This window comes from Podarcis filfolensis (genome assembly GCF_964270895.1).
Source record: "Podarcis filfolensis genome assembly, chromosome: 1".
Lineage (NCBI taxonomy): Eukaryota > Metazoa > Chordata > Lepidosauria > Squamata > Lacertidae > Podarcis > Podarcis filfolensis.
The window spans coordinates 10,224,145-10,239,844 of record NC_139604.1 but is presented as its reverse complement, the minus strand read 5'-3'; the positions used below and the strand labels follow the sequence as shown (position 1 = coordinate 10,239,844).

The 15,700-nt window shown below is 44.2% G+C and overlaps 1 protein-coding gene across 1 annotated transcript in view; it reads left to right on the top strand.

Annotated features, from left to right (window-relative positions):
* Positions 1-15,700, top strand: part of KIAA2012 — a 93,944-nt gene that overhangs the window by 63,001 nt on the left and 15,243 nt on the right. Inside the window, exons 14-16 of the mRNA XM_083626689.1 lie at positions 4,674-4,767; positions 13,528-13,714; positions 15,403-15,529. Coding sequence (XP_083482815.1) covers positions 4,674-4,767; positions 13,528-13,714; positions 15,403-15,529 — 408 coding nt within the window. The remainder of the gene's footprint in view (positions 1-4,673; positions 4,768-13,527; positions 13,715-15,402; positions 15,530-15,700) is intronic.

Sequence of the window (15,700 nt, the reverse complement as noted above, 5' to 3'; positions counted from 1 at the left end):
TTTCTGATTTGATCCCAGAATGTCTCGCTGTTCCTTGGGATGTCCTTAACTTCATTGGAGAAATGTTGGAGCGTATGCCTTCAGTGAGTTAGGGACTTCTCCTGCGGCAGACTGAGTGGACGAGACCAAGAGTTAGGAAGCCTGTTTCTTTTTATATATATATAAATTTTTATTAGTTGTTTTTTTTAACATACCATTTTCAACAGTAGTTAAACATATTTTTACATCTTATTCCATTTTTTTGACTTCCATCAGTCCTGTCTGAAAATTTTCCAATCTAATCTCTTAGCATACATTTCTTATTTTCCCTGTTACATTTAAAACTCATAACCAATATCTATTCTTTACCTACTTTGTAGCACTTCATATATTCCTCCTTGCAAAACTTCTAGCGTAATTTGTTGGTTACAATTGCTTTTCAAATAGTTCCTATACTTCTTCCAATCTCCTGTAAATCTCTGGTCCCGCAGGTTTCAAATCCTTCCTGTCATTTTTTCCAGTTCTGCATAGTCCATTATTTTCATCTGCCATTCTTCTTTTGTTGGAATTAAGAAGGCTGTTTCAGCAGCTGTAGAGGGAATTGAGGGGCACATGGGGCTCGTCCACCTGGGAAGGTCGCCAATCTAGAAGAAAGAAAACTCGGACCCTAAACCTCTTCTGCCTTGTGGGATATATTTGAGAGAAGATAAGGCTAAGCAGTAAACCCTACACAAATCCAGTGTGGAGTCCCTAAGATGGTTATCCGCCTCCTTCTGGCAACTCCTGCAGCCAAGTTGGTGCCAAGCGTATTGCTCTGATTTCCTTTGGACCACATCAGCAAAGACGAGAGGGGGTCTTGTCATTAGCCAATGTGGTGTAATGGTTAAGAGCGGTGGACTCGTAATCTGGTGAACCGGGTTTGCGTCTCCGCTCCTCCACATGCAGCTGCTGGGTGACCTTGGGCTAGTCACACTTCTCTGAAGTCTCTCACCCCCCTCACCTCACAGAGTGTTTGTTGTGGGGGAGGAAGGGAAAGCAGAATGTTAGCCGCTTTGAGACTCCTTCGGATAGTGATAAAGCGGGATATCAAATCCAAACTCCTCCTCTTCTTCTTCTTCTTCTTCTTCTTCTTCTTCTTCTTCTTCTTCTTCTTCACAGCCCAGGACCACCATACACACTTCCCGGGCTTGCACCCAGGAGATCATTTATTTAACCATTTTTGTATACCACTTGATAGTAAATCGGACCTCGAAGCGGTTTTTTAAAAAACACCAGTATATGACATCAGGTATATGGCTGGTGATCAGGATACAGGTAGCGCTGTGGGTTAAACCACAGAACCTAAGACTTGCCAATCAGAAGGTCGGCAGTTCGAATCCCTTGCCGATCAGAAGGTCGGCAGTTCGAATCCCCGCGACGGGGTGAGCTCCCGTTGCTCGGTCCCTGCTCCTGCCAACCTAGCAGTTCAAAAACATGTCAAAGTGCAACTAGATAAACAGGTACCGCTCCGGCGGGAAGGTAAACGGCATTTCCGTGCACTGCTCTGGTTCGCCAGAAGCAGCTTAGTCATGCTGGCCACATGACCCGGAAGCTGTACGCCGGCTTACTTGCCCAATAAAGCGAGATGAGCGCTGCAACCCCAGAGTCGGTCATGACTGGACTTAATGGTCAGGGGTCCCTTTACCTATATGGCTGGTGAGCATGGCTTGGCTGAAATGGATCAGGCCCCCAAGCTGGAGCTTCCCTTCTCTTCCATTCCAGTTATTTGGGGGGAACTGAGTATAGAATGTATAGAATTGTGCTGCAAAGGCACGAAGCTAGGACACACTTACCTGGGAGTAAGTCCTGTTGAACTCAGTGGGGCTGATTTCTGAATAGACATGTATAGGTTGGGTTGTACTACCAATGATCGCTATCCAGTACAGAGCTAGGAGCCCATTGACCTCTTTCGTGTGCCTCCTCCTCAAGAGGTCCGGAGGGTGGCAACACGAGAATGGGGCCTTCTCTGCAGTGGCTCCCCATCTGTGGAATTATCTCCCCAGGAAAGTTTGCCTGGTGCCTTCATTATTCACCTTTAGGTGCCAGGCAAAAACATTCATTTTTAACCAGGTCTCAGGTTGACCTGATAGACACCCTATGCCCTTTAAAATGTGGCTCTTTGGGGGGCTATTATTGGGTTATTGTTTTTATTGATTTTATATATTGTGATCTTTTCTGTGAACCGCCCTGAGACCTCTGGGTATAGGGCGGTATATAAATTCAATAAATGATGATGATGATGGGTTGTGATGTGCAGAACTCCCATATGTACGTACTTTTGCGTAGCTTTTTCTGCATGTGATACTTGGTGGATGGGGAATAGAAGGGACCAGTAAGAAACAGGTGGCCTGGAAATATCATTCTTGGTGTTTGCTTAAATCTAAAAGAAAAGACAGGGACGCGGGTAGCGCTGTGGGTTAAACCACAGAGCCTAGGACTTGCCGATCAGAAGGTCGGCGGTTCGAATCCCCGCAATGGGGTGAGCTCCCGTTGCTCGGTCCCTGCTCCTGCCAACCTAGCAGTTCGAAAGCACGTCAAAGTGCAAGTAGATAAATAGGTACCACTCCAGCGGAAGGTAAATGGTGTTTCCGTGCGCTGCTCTGGTTCGCCAGAAGAGGCTTAGTCATGCTGGCCACATGACCCAGAAGCTGTACGCCGGCTCCCTCGACCAATAAAGCGAGATGAGCGCTGCAACCCCAGAGTCGGTCACGACAGGACCTAATGGTCAGGGGTCCCTTTACCTTAAAAGAAAAGCCAGCATAAATCAGAGTGGTGGTACTTGGCTCTTAGCACTGCTGTGGGATTTTCTTGCAAATTTTTGGAGCAAGTGCCCCCTCTGTCGGCATCACAACACCCTCTGAAACCAGGTTTTCTAATCTGATTGAAGCTGGTTTGTAGGGGAAGTATTTACCAAGAAACTACAGGAACAATATGGACTATGGCTAATGCCATGTGAATATTTTTTTTTTAAAGTTGTGCGTCATTGTTTCTCAATTTGATCCTTTTACATAGTTTTGTATGTACAGTGGTACCTCAGGTTACAGATGCTTCAGATTACAGACTCCGCTAACCCAGAAATAGTGCTTCAGGTTAAGAACTTTGCTTCAGGACGAGAACAGAAATTGTGCTCCGGCGGCACGGCGGCAGCAGGAGGCCCCATTAGCTAAAGTGGTGCTTCAGGTTAAGAACAGTTTCAGGTTAAGAACAGACCTCTGGAATGAATTACCGTATTTTTTGCTCTATAAGACTCACTTTTTCCCTCCTAAAAAGTAAGGGGAAATGTGTGTGCGTCTTATGGAGCGAATGCAGGCTGCGCAGCTATCCCAGAAGCCAGAACAGCAAGAGGGATTACTGCTTTCACTGCGCAGCAATCCCTCTTGCTGTTCTGGCTTCTGAGATTCAGAATATTTTTTTTCTTGTTTTCCTCCTCCAAAAACTAGGTGCGTCTTGTGGTCTGGTGCGTCTTATAGAGCGAAAAATACTGTAAGTACTTAACCTGAGGTACCACTGTATTGTGGTATTTTATGCATTGTGACTGGCAGTTATTTATTTGGAACATAGTTTAGTAATCATTTATCGTAATAGTTAAGAGTGAATTTCTGTTTATTATTTGCTGGTGTTTTGAGAGTTAATTTTATTGTGTACTATAATGTTCTGATAGATAACTGAATATGACTATATTTGATATAAGTCGCTCCGTTCTAAAGTTATGTTTCATTATGACTTTTTGTATTGCATCAGATTATTATATGGTGTGCGTTCTTTGTTGTATATTTTCTTGCTGCAAACTGCCTTGTGTATCGTAATATAGAAAGGCATTATGCAAATTAAGAGTGAAATGAAATGTGGCTTCAAAAACCAGCAGTGGGAGCACATTGGAAGCAGAGCACGTTACTTCCGGGTTTCGCCGCTCGCGCATGCGCAGACGGTCAAAATGACGTCATGCGCATGCGCGGCAGCGGCAAAACGCAACCCACATGCACACAGACGCCCTGTCGTGTCTTACGTTCTATTCAGGATGCGAATGGGGCTCCGGAACCAATCCTGTTCGCATCCCAAGGTACCACTGTACAAACGCATCAAACCCGAAAGTGCTTGTCCCGGTTTGCAACCTTTTTTTTTTATTATTACAACCCATTTTATTATTATTATTATTATGAACAAATTTACTTTGGAGGCCCCATTGGCGAAAGTGTGCCTTGGGTTACAACCTGTTTTGGTTTACAAACGGACCTCCGGAACGGATTATGGTTGTAAACCAAGGTACCATTATACAGTGGTACCTCGGGTTACATACGCTCAGGTTACAGACTCTGCTAACCCAGAAATAGTGCTTCAGGTTAAGAACTTTGCTTCAGGATAAGAACAGAAATCGCGCTCCGGCGGTGCACCGGCAGCAGGATGCCCCGTTAGCTAAAGTGGTGCTTCAGGTTAAGAACAGTTTCAGGTTAAGAACGGACCTCTGGAACGAATTAAGTTCTTAACCCGTGGTACCACTGTTTTTGCAAAAATAATAATACGGCAGTGGAGCTTTATCACCCCCTGGTGGCTGAACAGACATTGACCGTCGTCTAAATATTCTGCTTTGTATGTTGCCAAGGCCTGTTCTACCTTAACTTGTAACATACAATTTTTTTGCTCTGTCCCCACTGCAGATACAGAAAAACAACTGGACAATTTGCCCCAGTCAGCTAGCCCCTCACACCTGGAACCACACATTGCCCATCCCAGGATTTCTACATCAGATAGGTAAGTATATGAAATGGGATGGCTGCTAGCGTTTCCAAGGGCTGAGTCTCTCATGGAATTCTACTAAATATTGATCCAGAGCAGAACTCCAACGTATAGTTAGCAGAGTAAAAACTTAAACATGTTGCGGGATTCCCCCAAAAATAGACCCGAGGCAAATGCATTTCATCCAGCAGAGCTTTACTGCTACTGAAGGCACGTGAGCATAACGGTCACAGATCCAATACAGTGGTACCTCGGGTTACAGACGCTTCAGGTTACATACGCTTCAGGTTACGGACTCCACTAACCCAGAAATAGTACCTTGGGTTAAGAACTTTGCTTCAGGATGAGGACAGAAATCGTGTGGTGGTGGCACAGCAGCAGCGGGAGGCCCCGTTAGCTAAAGTGGCACCTCAGGTTAAGAACAGTTTCAGGTTAAGAACGGACCTTTGGAACGAATTAAGTTCTTAACCCGAGGTACCACTGTAAATTCAGGACAGGCGCTGTCCATAAGAAATCCAGTTGCAGCAGACTTAGCAGTAACATAATAAGTTTAAATCTTAACATTATACAGTGGTACCTCGGGTTAAGTACTTAATTCATTCCGGAGGTCCGTTCTTAACCTGAAACTGTTCTTAAACTGAAGCACCAGTTTAGCTAATGGGGCCTCCTGCTGCCGCTGCACCGCCAGAGCACGATTTCTGTTCTCATCCTGAAGCAAAGTTCTTAACCCGAGGTACTATTTCTGGGTTAGCGGAGTCTGTAACCTGAAGCGTATGTAACCCGAGGTGCCACTGTATACAGAACACAACACCAGAAGGAAAGAGAGACAGAAGTATGAAACCCAGGCTCCTTCTGCCTTCTTGTTATAAGTCAGCATCTATCTGAAGAAGTGTGCATGCACACGAAAGCTCATACCAATGACAAACTTAGTTGGTCTCTAAGGTGCTACTGGAAGGAATTTTTTTATTTTGTTTCGACTATGGCAGACTGTTATGTACTGAGTTGAATAGGATCCAAACTGCAGCAGTCTGATTGGTCCTAGAACAATAGGATCCAAAAGGTAGCAGTCTGATTGGTCCTAGAACAATAGGATTCAGAATGCAGCAGTCTGATTGGTCCTAGAACAATGCAGCAGTATGATTGGTTGGCAGGAACCACCCAATCATGCTCCAGATAGAAGTGAATCCACAACCTGATTGGCTTACAGTAGAATTCCGGAATTAGCCAATCATGTGCAGCCCATTGTGTAAATAATGTATATAAAGCAGATACTGTGAGGGGACTTTCATTCATTCCTCCTCACCACTATGAGCTGAATAAAGAGCATGAAATCACTTTGCGACTCTGAGTATATTTCACAGACCAACACGGCTACCTACCTGTAACATGGCCTTGACTGAAAGAGATAGCAGAACCAGTTTAAGCCAGCTGTACTCACTGGCAGAGAAAGAGGAGTGTGTACGGATCGCACAGCCCCCGACAGCACAATCCCAGTAGGGTGCCATCATGGCTGCCCCCCCTGCCCGCACTGGGCGCCACACCCCTACAGGCAGTGTGCCCTGGCCCCAGGACGCGCACCAGCCCCGCCCCCGCCTGCTCTCCACACCGCCCCCCCCCCCCGGTGCCAGAGCATGAAACTCCACCACTGGCTGTACTCAGCTTCTCTGAAGGAATAACCCAAACATCATGAACCTTCTGCTTTTTTCTTCCACACAGAGAAGCTTCACACAGAGATTACTTTCTGTACTAAGAAATGCAAGCTGAGAGTGTCACGTGTTACATTTTCCAGGTGCAAGGAGATAATACTGTTGTAAGTTTGTCAGTGGGACGTGGGTGGCACTGTGGGTTAAACCACAGAGCCTAGGGCTTGCCGATCAGAAGGTCGGCGGTTCGAATAGCTCCCGTTGCTCGGTCCCTGCTCCTGCCAACCTAGCAGTTCGAAAGCACCTCAAAGTGCAAGTAGATAAATAGGTAGTGCTCCGGCAGGAAGGTAAACGGCGTTTCCGTGCGCTGCTCTGGTTTGCCAGAAGCGGCTTAGTCATGCTGGCTACATGACCCGGAAGCTGCATGCCGGCTCCCTCAGCCAATAAAGCGAGGTGAGCGCTGCAACCCCAGAGTCGGCCACGACTGGACCTAATGGTCAGGGGTCCCTTTACCTTTACAAAGTTTGTCAGGTGCATAAATTTGATGCATCAGCAGACCTCTGAAAACATTTTTGAATTCTGGATAGCTTGAGGGTCTGTGTGGTTGCGTTGTTGTTGTTTTAATTATGGTTCGTATCTCATGAGAATGGGTCGTAAGAGGAATACGTTGCATAAATTACAAACGTTTCCTTCTGAATAAGTTTGTAGCCTTCTTGATTGTAACAAAGCTCAGTTTTCTGTTGAACGAGACAGTAGCCAAGTGAGTTCAACCTTTCGTATCTCATTTGGACAGGTTAATTAGTAAAATAAGAGCTCTGTTATGGCATCGTCTTGGCCCAAAGCAAGGATGACAATTAATCTTTCTTGTTGTGTAGTCGTTTAGTCGTGTCCGACTCTTTGTGACCCCATGGACCAGAGCACGCCAGGCACTCCTGTCTTCCCCTGCCTCCCGCAGTTTGGTCAAACTCATGCTGGTAGCTTCGAAAACACTGTCCAACCATCTGGTCCTCTGTCGTCCCCTTCTCCTTGTGCCCTCCATCTTTCCCAACATCAGGGTCTTTTCCAGGGAGTCTTCTCTTCTCATGAGGTGGCCAAAGTCTTGGAGCCTCAGCTTCAGGATCTGTCCTTCCAGTGAGCACTCAGGGCTGATTTCCTTCAGAATGGAGAGGTTTGATCTTCTTGCAGTCCATGGGACTCTCAAGAGTCTCCTCCAGCACCAGTAAATCTTGAATTCTAGTAAACCTCCAGGCAAAAGAGATTGCTCTCTTATGTATTCTGGGCCCAAGCTGCTGTAATTTCTCAAACAGCACCTGGATTCTGGAAGGCTATAGAAAGCCAGCATGGATGCTAGGACATGGATGGGGTTGGGGATGCTTCACAGTGGGCGACTGTCAGGGAAACAGAGTGCACCACAAGGCTTTTGAGATGATGAGATGAAAGGGGCATCCTTTTCATTATTAACCGTGGAGAAAAGTCTTGGGACTGCCATTAAAGGCACAGGAGAATATTCCTTCCTTTTTGCAATAGCGAGGAGGACAAGAAAAGAAAGGCAGCTCTGCCCATTACAATTACATGAGTTGTGCCTCGTGGGGTTTCGTAGCTTGCAAGCAAATAAAAACAAACTTATTGTGGGCTGTTTGAGGGGCAGCAGGTTGTTGTTGTTGTTGTTGTTTAGTCGTTTAGTCGTGTCTGACTCTTCATGACCCCATGGACCAGAGCACGCCAGGCACTCCTGTCTTCCACCGCAGTTTGGTCAAACTCATGTTTGTAGCTTTGAGAACACTGTCCAACCATCTCGTCCTCTGTCACCCCTTCTCCTAGTGCCCTCAATCTTTCCTCTCTTTTCCAGGGAGTCTTCTCTTCTCATGAGGTGGCCAAAGTACTGGAGCCTCAGCTTCAGGATCTGTCCTTCCAGTGAGCACTCAGGGCTGATTTCCTTCAGAATGGATCGGTTTGATCTTCTTGCAGTCCATGGGACTCTCAAGAGTCTCCTCCAGCACCATATTTCAAAAGCATCCATTCTTTGGCGATCAGCCTTCTTTATGGTCCAGCTCTCACTTTCATACATCACTACTGGGAAAACCATGGCTTTAACTATACGGACCTTTGTTGGCAAGGTGATGTCTCTGCTTTTTAAGATGCTGTCTAGGTTTGTCATTGCTTTTCTCCCAAGAAGCAGGTGTCTTTTAATTTCGTGACTGCTGTCACCATCTGCAGTGAACATGGAACCCAAGAAAGTAAAATCTCTCGACCAGTTGGTTAAAGGGATTCAGGTCGGAGCCAAACAATATAAACTGAGAGCATTTGCAGATGACCTAGTACTCACACTGCAAGAGCCAGAAGCTAGCACAAAAAGAGTTTTGGAAATAATTCAAGAGTTTGGTCAATTGGCAGGATTTAAATTGAATAAGTCAAAGACTAAGGTATTGGAGAAAAATTTAACACAGACTGAAAAAGAAAGGTTTCAGAATGAGACGGGGTTGACTGTGGTTAAAAAAGTGAAATATTTGGGTGTGAACATGACAGCTAAAAATGTGAATTTATTCAAAGATAACTATGAAAAAACTTGGATAGAAGTGAAAAAAGATCTGGAGATTTGGTCAAATCTGAAGCTTTCCTTGTTAGGTCGAATTGCAGTTATAAAGATGAATGTATTGCCAAGAATGTTGTTTTTGTTTCAAGCATTACAAATTATGGACAAAATGGATTGTTTCAAGAAGTGGCAGAAAGATATATCTAAATTTGTCTGGCAGGGCAAGAAGCCCAGAATAAAATTTAAGATATTAACGGATTTAAAGGAAAGAGGGGGGTTTGCCCTGCCAGACTTTAAATTGTACTATGAAGCGGCAGCTTTCTGCTGGCTAAAAGAATGGCTGCTTCTTGAAAACACGGACATTTTGGATTTGGAAGGATTTAACAATATTTTTGGGTGGCATGCATATTTGTGGTATGACAAGGTTAAAGCGCATAAAAGTTTCAAAAATCATATTGTCAGAAAAGCACTATTAAATGTCTGGGTCAGATATAAGGACCTGCTGGAAAATAAGACTCCAAGATGGCTATCACCAATGGAAGCCAAGGCAGTCAAAAAGTTAAATATGGAGTCGAAATGGCCAAGATATTGGGAAATTTTGGAAAAAGAAGGGGACAAATTGAGATTGCAGAGTTTTGAAAAAATAAAAGGGAAGGTGAGAGACTGGTTACATTATCATCAAATAAATGAAGTGTTTAAATTAGACAGTAAAATAGGCTTCCAGGTGGAAAAATCAAAATTAGAGACTGAACTGTTAGAATCTAGTACTAAGAATTTGTCAAAAATGTATGATCTGCTGTTGAAATGGAATACACAAGATGAAACGGTAAAATCAAGTATGATTAAATGGGCTCAGGACATCGGTCATAACATTATGTTCGCTGATTGGGAAAAGTTGTGGACCACCGGGTTGAAGTTTACGGCGTGTAACGCCCTAAGAGAAAACATAATGAAAATGATTTATAGGTGGTACATAACCCCAGTCAAGCTTGCAAAGATCTATCATTTGCCTGATAATAAATGTTGGAAATGTAAAGAAAAGGAAGGTACATTCTTTCACCTCTGGTGGACGTGCCCGAAGATTAAGGCATTCTGGGAAATGATCTATAATGAACTTAAAAAGGTATTTAAATATACGTTCCCAAAGAAACCAGAGGCCTTTCTCTTGGGTATCGTCGGCCAGGGGGTGTTAAAGACGGATATAACTTTCTTTATGTATGCTACAACAGCAGCTAGAATACTTATTGCAAAGTACTGGAAGACACAGGATCTACCCACACTGGAAGAATGGCAGATGAAGGTGATGGACTACATGGGTTTGGCAGAAATGACGAGCAGAATCCGAGACCAGGGAAGAGAAGCGGCGGAAGAGGAGTGGAAGAAGTTTAAGGATTACTTAAAGAAATACTATAAAATTAATGACAGTTAGAATGATGTTGGGCCTAAAATAAATGGTTACTATTAGTAATGGTTAAGACAGAGAGAATAAGGACGATTAATATAAATCTATAATAAAATAAGGGAAGATTCGCTGAATAATTGTAAGAACTTGGAATACAGAAACGGGAAGCAAGAGGAAGTCGAGGAAGTAAGGTCTAAGAAATTAGGACATGAAATTGTACTTGTTTTTTGTTTTGTTAACGTGTGTTCTTTTTTGTATGTCTTGTTTGTGTTAATATAAAAGCTGTTTAATAAAAAATATTATAAAAAAAAAAAAAGAAAGTAAAATCTCTCACTGCCTCCATTTCTTCCCCTTCTATTTGCCAGGAGGTGATGGGACCAGTGGCCATGATCTTAGTTTTTTTGATGTTGAGCTTCAAACCATATTTTGCGCTCTTCTCTTTCACCCTCATTAAAAGGTTCTTTAATTCCTCCTCACTTTCTGCCATCAAGGTTGTGTCATCTGCATATCTGAAGTTGTTGATATTTCTTCCGGCAATCTTAATTCTGGCTTGGGATTCATCCAGTCCAGCCTTTCTCGTGATGAATTCTGCATATACGTTAAATAAGCAGGGAGACAATATACAGCCTTGTCGTACTCCTTTCCCAATTTTGAACCAATCAGTTATTCCATATCCCGTTCTAACTGTAGCTTCTTGTCCCACATAGAGATTTCTCAGGAGACAGATGAGGTGATCAGGCACTCCCATTTCTTTAAGAACTTGCCATAGTTTGCTGTGGTTGACACAGCCAAATGCTTTTGCGTAGTCAATGAAGCAGAAGTAGATGTTTTTCTGGAATTCTCTGGCTTTCTCCATAATCCAGCGCATGTTTGCAATTTGGTCTCTGATTCCTCTGCCTCTTCTAAATCCAGCTTCTGGGAGTTCTCGGTCCACATACTGCTTGAGCCTTCCTTGTAGAATTTTAAGCATAACCTTGCTAGCGTGTGAAATGAGTGCAATTGTGCGGTAGTTGGAGCATTCTCTGGCACTTCCCTTCTTTGGAATTGGGATGTAGACTGATCTTCTCCAATCCTCTGACCACTGCTGAGTTTTCCAAATTTGCTGGCATATTGAGTGTAGCACCTTAACAGCATCATGTTTTAAAATTTTAAATAGTTCAGCTGGAATATCATCATTTCCACTGGCCTTGTTATTAGCAGTGCTTTCTAAGGCCCATTTGACTTCACTCTCCAGGATGTCTGGCTCAAGGTCAGCAACCACACTACCTGGGGTGTACGAGACATCCATTTTTTTCTGGTATAATTCGTCTGTGTATTCTTGCCACCTGTTCTTGATGTCTTCTTGTCTGCTTCTATTAGGTCATTTCCACTTTTGTCCTTTATTATGGTAATCTTTGTACGAAAAGTTCCTTTCATATCTCCAATTTTCTTGAACAGATCTCTGTTTTTTCCCATTCTGTTGTTTTCCTCTATTTCTTTGCATTGCTCGTTTAGGAAGGCCCTCTTGTCTCTCCTTGCTATTTTTTTGGAAATCTGCATTCTATTTCCTGTATCTTTCACTGTCTCCCTCACACTTTGCAGGTAGGTAAAGGTAAAGGTAAAGGGACCCCTGACCATTAGGTCCTGTCGTGGCCGACTCTGGGGTTGCGGCGCTCATCTTGCTTTATTGGCTGAGGGAGCTGGGTCATGTGGCCAGCATGACTAAGCCACTTCTGGCGAACCAGAGCAGTGCATGGAAAAGCCGTTTACCTTCCCGCTGGAGTAGTACCATTTATCTACTTGCACTTTGACATGCTTTCAAACTGCTAGGTTGGCAGGAGCTGGGACCGAGCAATGGGAGCTCACCCTGTCGTGGGGATTCGAACCGCCAACCTTCTGATAGGCAAGTCCTAGGCTCTGTGGTTTAACCCACAGCGCCACCCGCGTCCCTTGCAGGTAGGTAGATAGCATCTAAAGTTTCCATTTTGTTATTGCAGTTTCTTCTTTCCATAGGAAAAGATCCCCTGTTTACCAAGCATTCATCCTGACTTGCTTGCACGAAGCTTATACGGAGGTCACACGATGCCTGCTTTTCATTGAGCACTTGTTCTGATTTGTTGGCGGGGAGGGGATACGGCAATGAGCCACTCATCCTGATTTGCTTGCACAGAGGTTATATACATCATCCCATAATTGGCTCATTTATTCCACTTTTTATTGCATTTCCCCCACTGCAAAAAGTCTTTCTGATAAAAGCAGATTTGTCGCGAGCGGAACAAAGTGCTTTAACCCACTTTAATTGTGCAAACCTACCGTGGCCATGATCTTCGTTTTCTTGATGTTGCCTATGGCTCACCAATCTGCTGTTCGTGTTTTAGAACACGGAGTGCCACTTTCATTCGATTTCACTGACAGCTGACTTCTCCAGCGGTGGGTTCTCCAGACTCTCCAGGTCTCCTTGCCGACAAATAATGCCCAGTGTCCAAAATTGTCCATTGGTCCAGATGAAGCCATTTCCCCCCTCCGTTGCTTGTTTTAGAAAGAGGGCTTGGCAGTAGCTTTTGACTGGGAATCTGCGAGATGGTTAAGTCAGAACGCAACAGCTCTCATCATGTGGATTAACAGCCTCTATTGAATTAAATACAAGTGAATAACGGGATGCTGACATTTTGGAGTAAGGTGAGAACAACACAGCTATGTGGCTGCGAGTTGTTCTTGGAAAAAGTTCTCGCTCTCTAATCCTCATCTCCCACATTTAAAAAAGGATGCTGGAAATACGAATAAACCCATGGGCGTGAAATCGCTTGCCGTCGTTCTAACCCCCCAGCTTCCACGAGCAGCTTATAATGGAATTCCTTCTCCTGCTCCAAGTCCGCCCTTTGTCTGAAAGCAGAAAGGTGGATGAATATCAGTAAACGGGTAACTCAGGCCATTACTTTCTGTTAGACAGTGCAGAACAGCAAGAGGGATCGCTGCGCAGTGAAAGCAGCAACCCCTCTTGCTGTTCTGGCTTCTGAGATAGCTGCGCAGCCTGCATTCGCTCCATAATACGCACACACATTTCCCCTTACTTTTTAGGAGGGGAAAAGTGAGTCTTATAGAGCGAAAAATACGGTACATTTCTGGAATGCGGTGAAATCCCTTCCGCAAAGTGCTCAACATCTGTTAACTTTCCATGGGTTCGTCCCATATGATTATTTCATACTGCTTTTTCAAAGGGAGAAGGTCTCTGAACTGGACAGCACCAACATGGAGATTCTTGACCGCAGTGCCGAAATTGAGAAGGGTGCAAGAATGGGCACCCATTCATCTGAAAAACATCGGGTAGAAGAAGATGATGAAGAAGAAGAAAAAACGTTGCCAGAGAAAACCAGAAAGCCAACTAAGGCCACTGATCCCAAGGTGGTGAGTGTTAACCATTGTGGAAAAATCTTTATGCAAACTGATCCGGGCACACAGGGCAGGGCAAAGTGAGATGGGCATTTTAGGGTACCACTAAAGGGAAGCAAATGGTTGCTTCCCTCCCCCTCTTTCTTTTTCCTTTCTCCTCCTGTGAAGAGGCTGCATCTTAATGTTTTAATGTTGTATTTTAATCTTGTTTTTAAAATTGTATTTTAATCAACTTGTTTTTATTATTGGTTGTTAGCCGCCCTGAGCCCAGTCTTGGCAGGGGAGGGCGGGGTATAAATAAATATTATTATTATTATTATTATTATTATTATTATTATTATTATTATTATTTTACTCATTATTATATTTACTACTGTAATGGGAGGGTGTTGGTTTTCTGCCTCAGAAACCGAAGCATCTTAGACCACCTCTTAAGGCAAGGATAGCAAGCCCTGCAGATGTTTTTGGGCAACAAATTCCATCATCACTGACCATTGGGCCATGCTGCTGGGGCAGATGGGAGATGAAGTCCAACAAAATCCGGGGGTGGGGGTGGGACAGGCTCCCCATCCCTGTGTTTTGTGGGGGGAGGAGAAGCAAATAGAGTGCCTGTTAGGTTTAAAGACTCTCCCAGGGCAAAGTGCTATAAACACCAACAATTGGGAAACACTGGCCTGCAAGCTCTCCCAACTGCAGAACAGCCTTTGCCAAAGGTGTCATGTACTTTGAAGGCACCCAAACTCAGGACGAAAGGGAGAAACGCGCTAAGAGGAAGGCAAACCCTCACTGTGATCAACTCCCACCTGGAAACCTGTGTTTCCACTGTGGAAGGATGTGTGGACAGTGGCGGAGCTTCATGCTCCAGCACTGGGGGGGGTGGTAGAGAGCAGGCTGGGGTGGGGCTAGCGCGCGTCCCAGGGATGTGGCGCCCAGCGTAGGTGGGGGAACAGCCGCGATGGCACCCCACCAAGATCGCGCTGCCGGGGGCAGTGCGGTCCCCCTGCGCTCCTCTTCCTCTCTTCCAATATGTGTGTGGATCCAGAATTGGCCTCCACAGTCACTTGTGGACTCGCTGTTAAGACTGCGTTCATGGACAGTGCCGGATTTACGTATAAGCTAAACAAGCTATAGCTTAGGGCCCCACTCTCTTGGGGGCCCCAAAAAAATTTAAAGGGAAAAACACCTGGATGTACATTTCAAAAATATAAGATAAAAAGCAAATAAAATAAAACCTACATACAGCTAGAGCTTAATAATTATTTCACTATGAATATACTTCTTAATTGTATTTCACTATTAATATACTTCTTCTTAATTGTATTTCAGTTCAACAATTACTTTGATAAAATACGTATTTTGTTATGTGCAAATGGCTTTAGATACCTGTTAGGTCCATAAATTACCATGTAGCATATATTCAACACAAAAAACAGTGACAAAGGACAGCTGGACATATCAAGGGCCCCATTACCTTCAGTATCTTAGGGCCTCATCAAACCTAAAACCTGTTCATGGCAGACCATGTTACTTGGCTACAAGTGATCTCCAAAGAAGAAAACAAAAGAGGAACTCTTTAACAATCCAATTTTAAAATTTTCACCAAAACAAAAATATGCTATGCTATCCTGTATTTGGTTAAGCACTAAATTTCTTTCTTTTATGCCACCCTGTGTTCTACACACTTTTTCTTTCTTTACTAACAGGCTGCAGGTGTTGTTGAGGACAAAGCGAAGACAGGGAAGAAGAAACCTGAATCGGTGAGAACTGGAACTGTACTGAAAGTGCAGAAGAAGACGCTCAAGAAAGAGAAACGGACAGATTTTGTTGTAGGTAAAGGAAAAGGCCATTTAAAAACTGGATGTTGTTCCTGTGTGAGGGATTCAGCCAGGGGTCAGCAAACCTTTCCAGCAGGGGGCCGGTCCACTGTCCCTCAGACCATGTGGGGGGCTGGACTATTTTTTTAATTTAAAAAATGAACGAATTCCTATGCCCCACAAATAA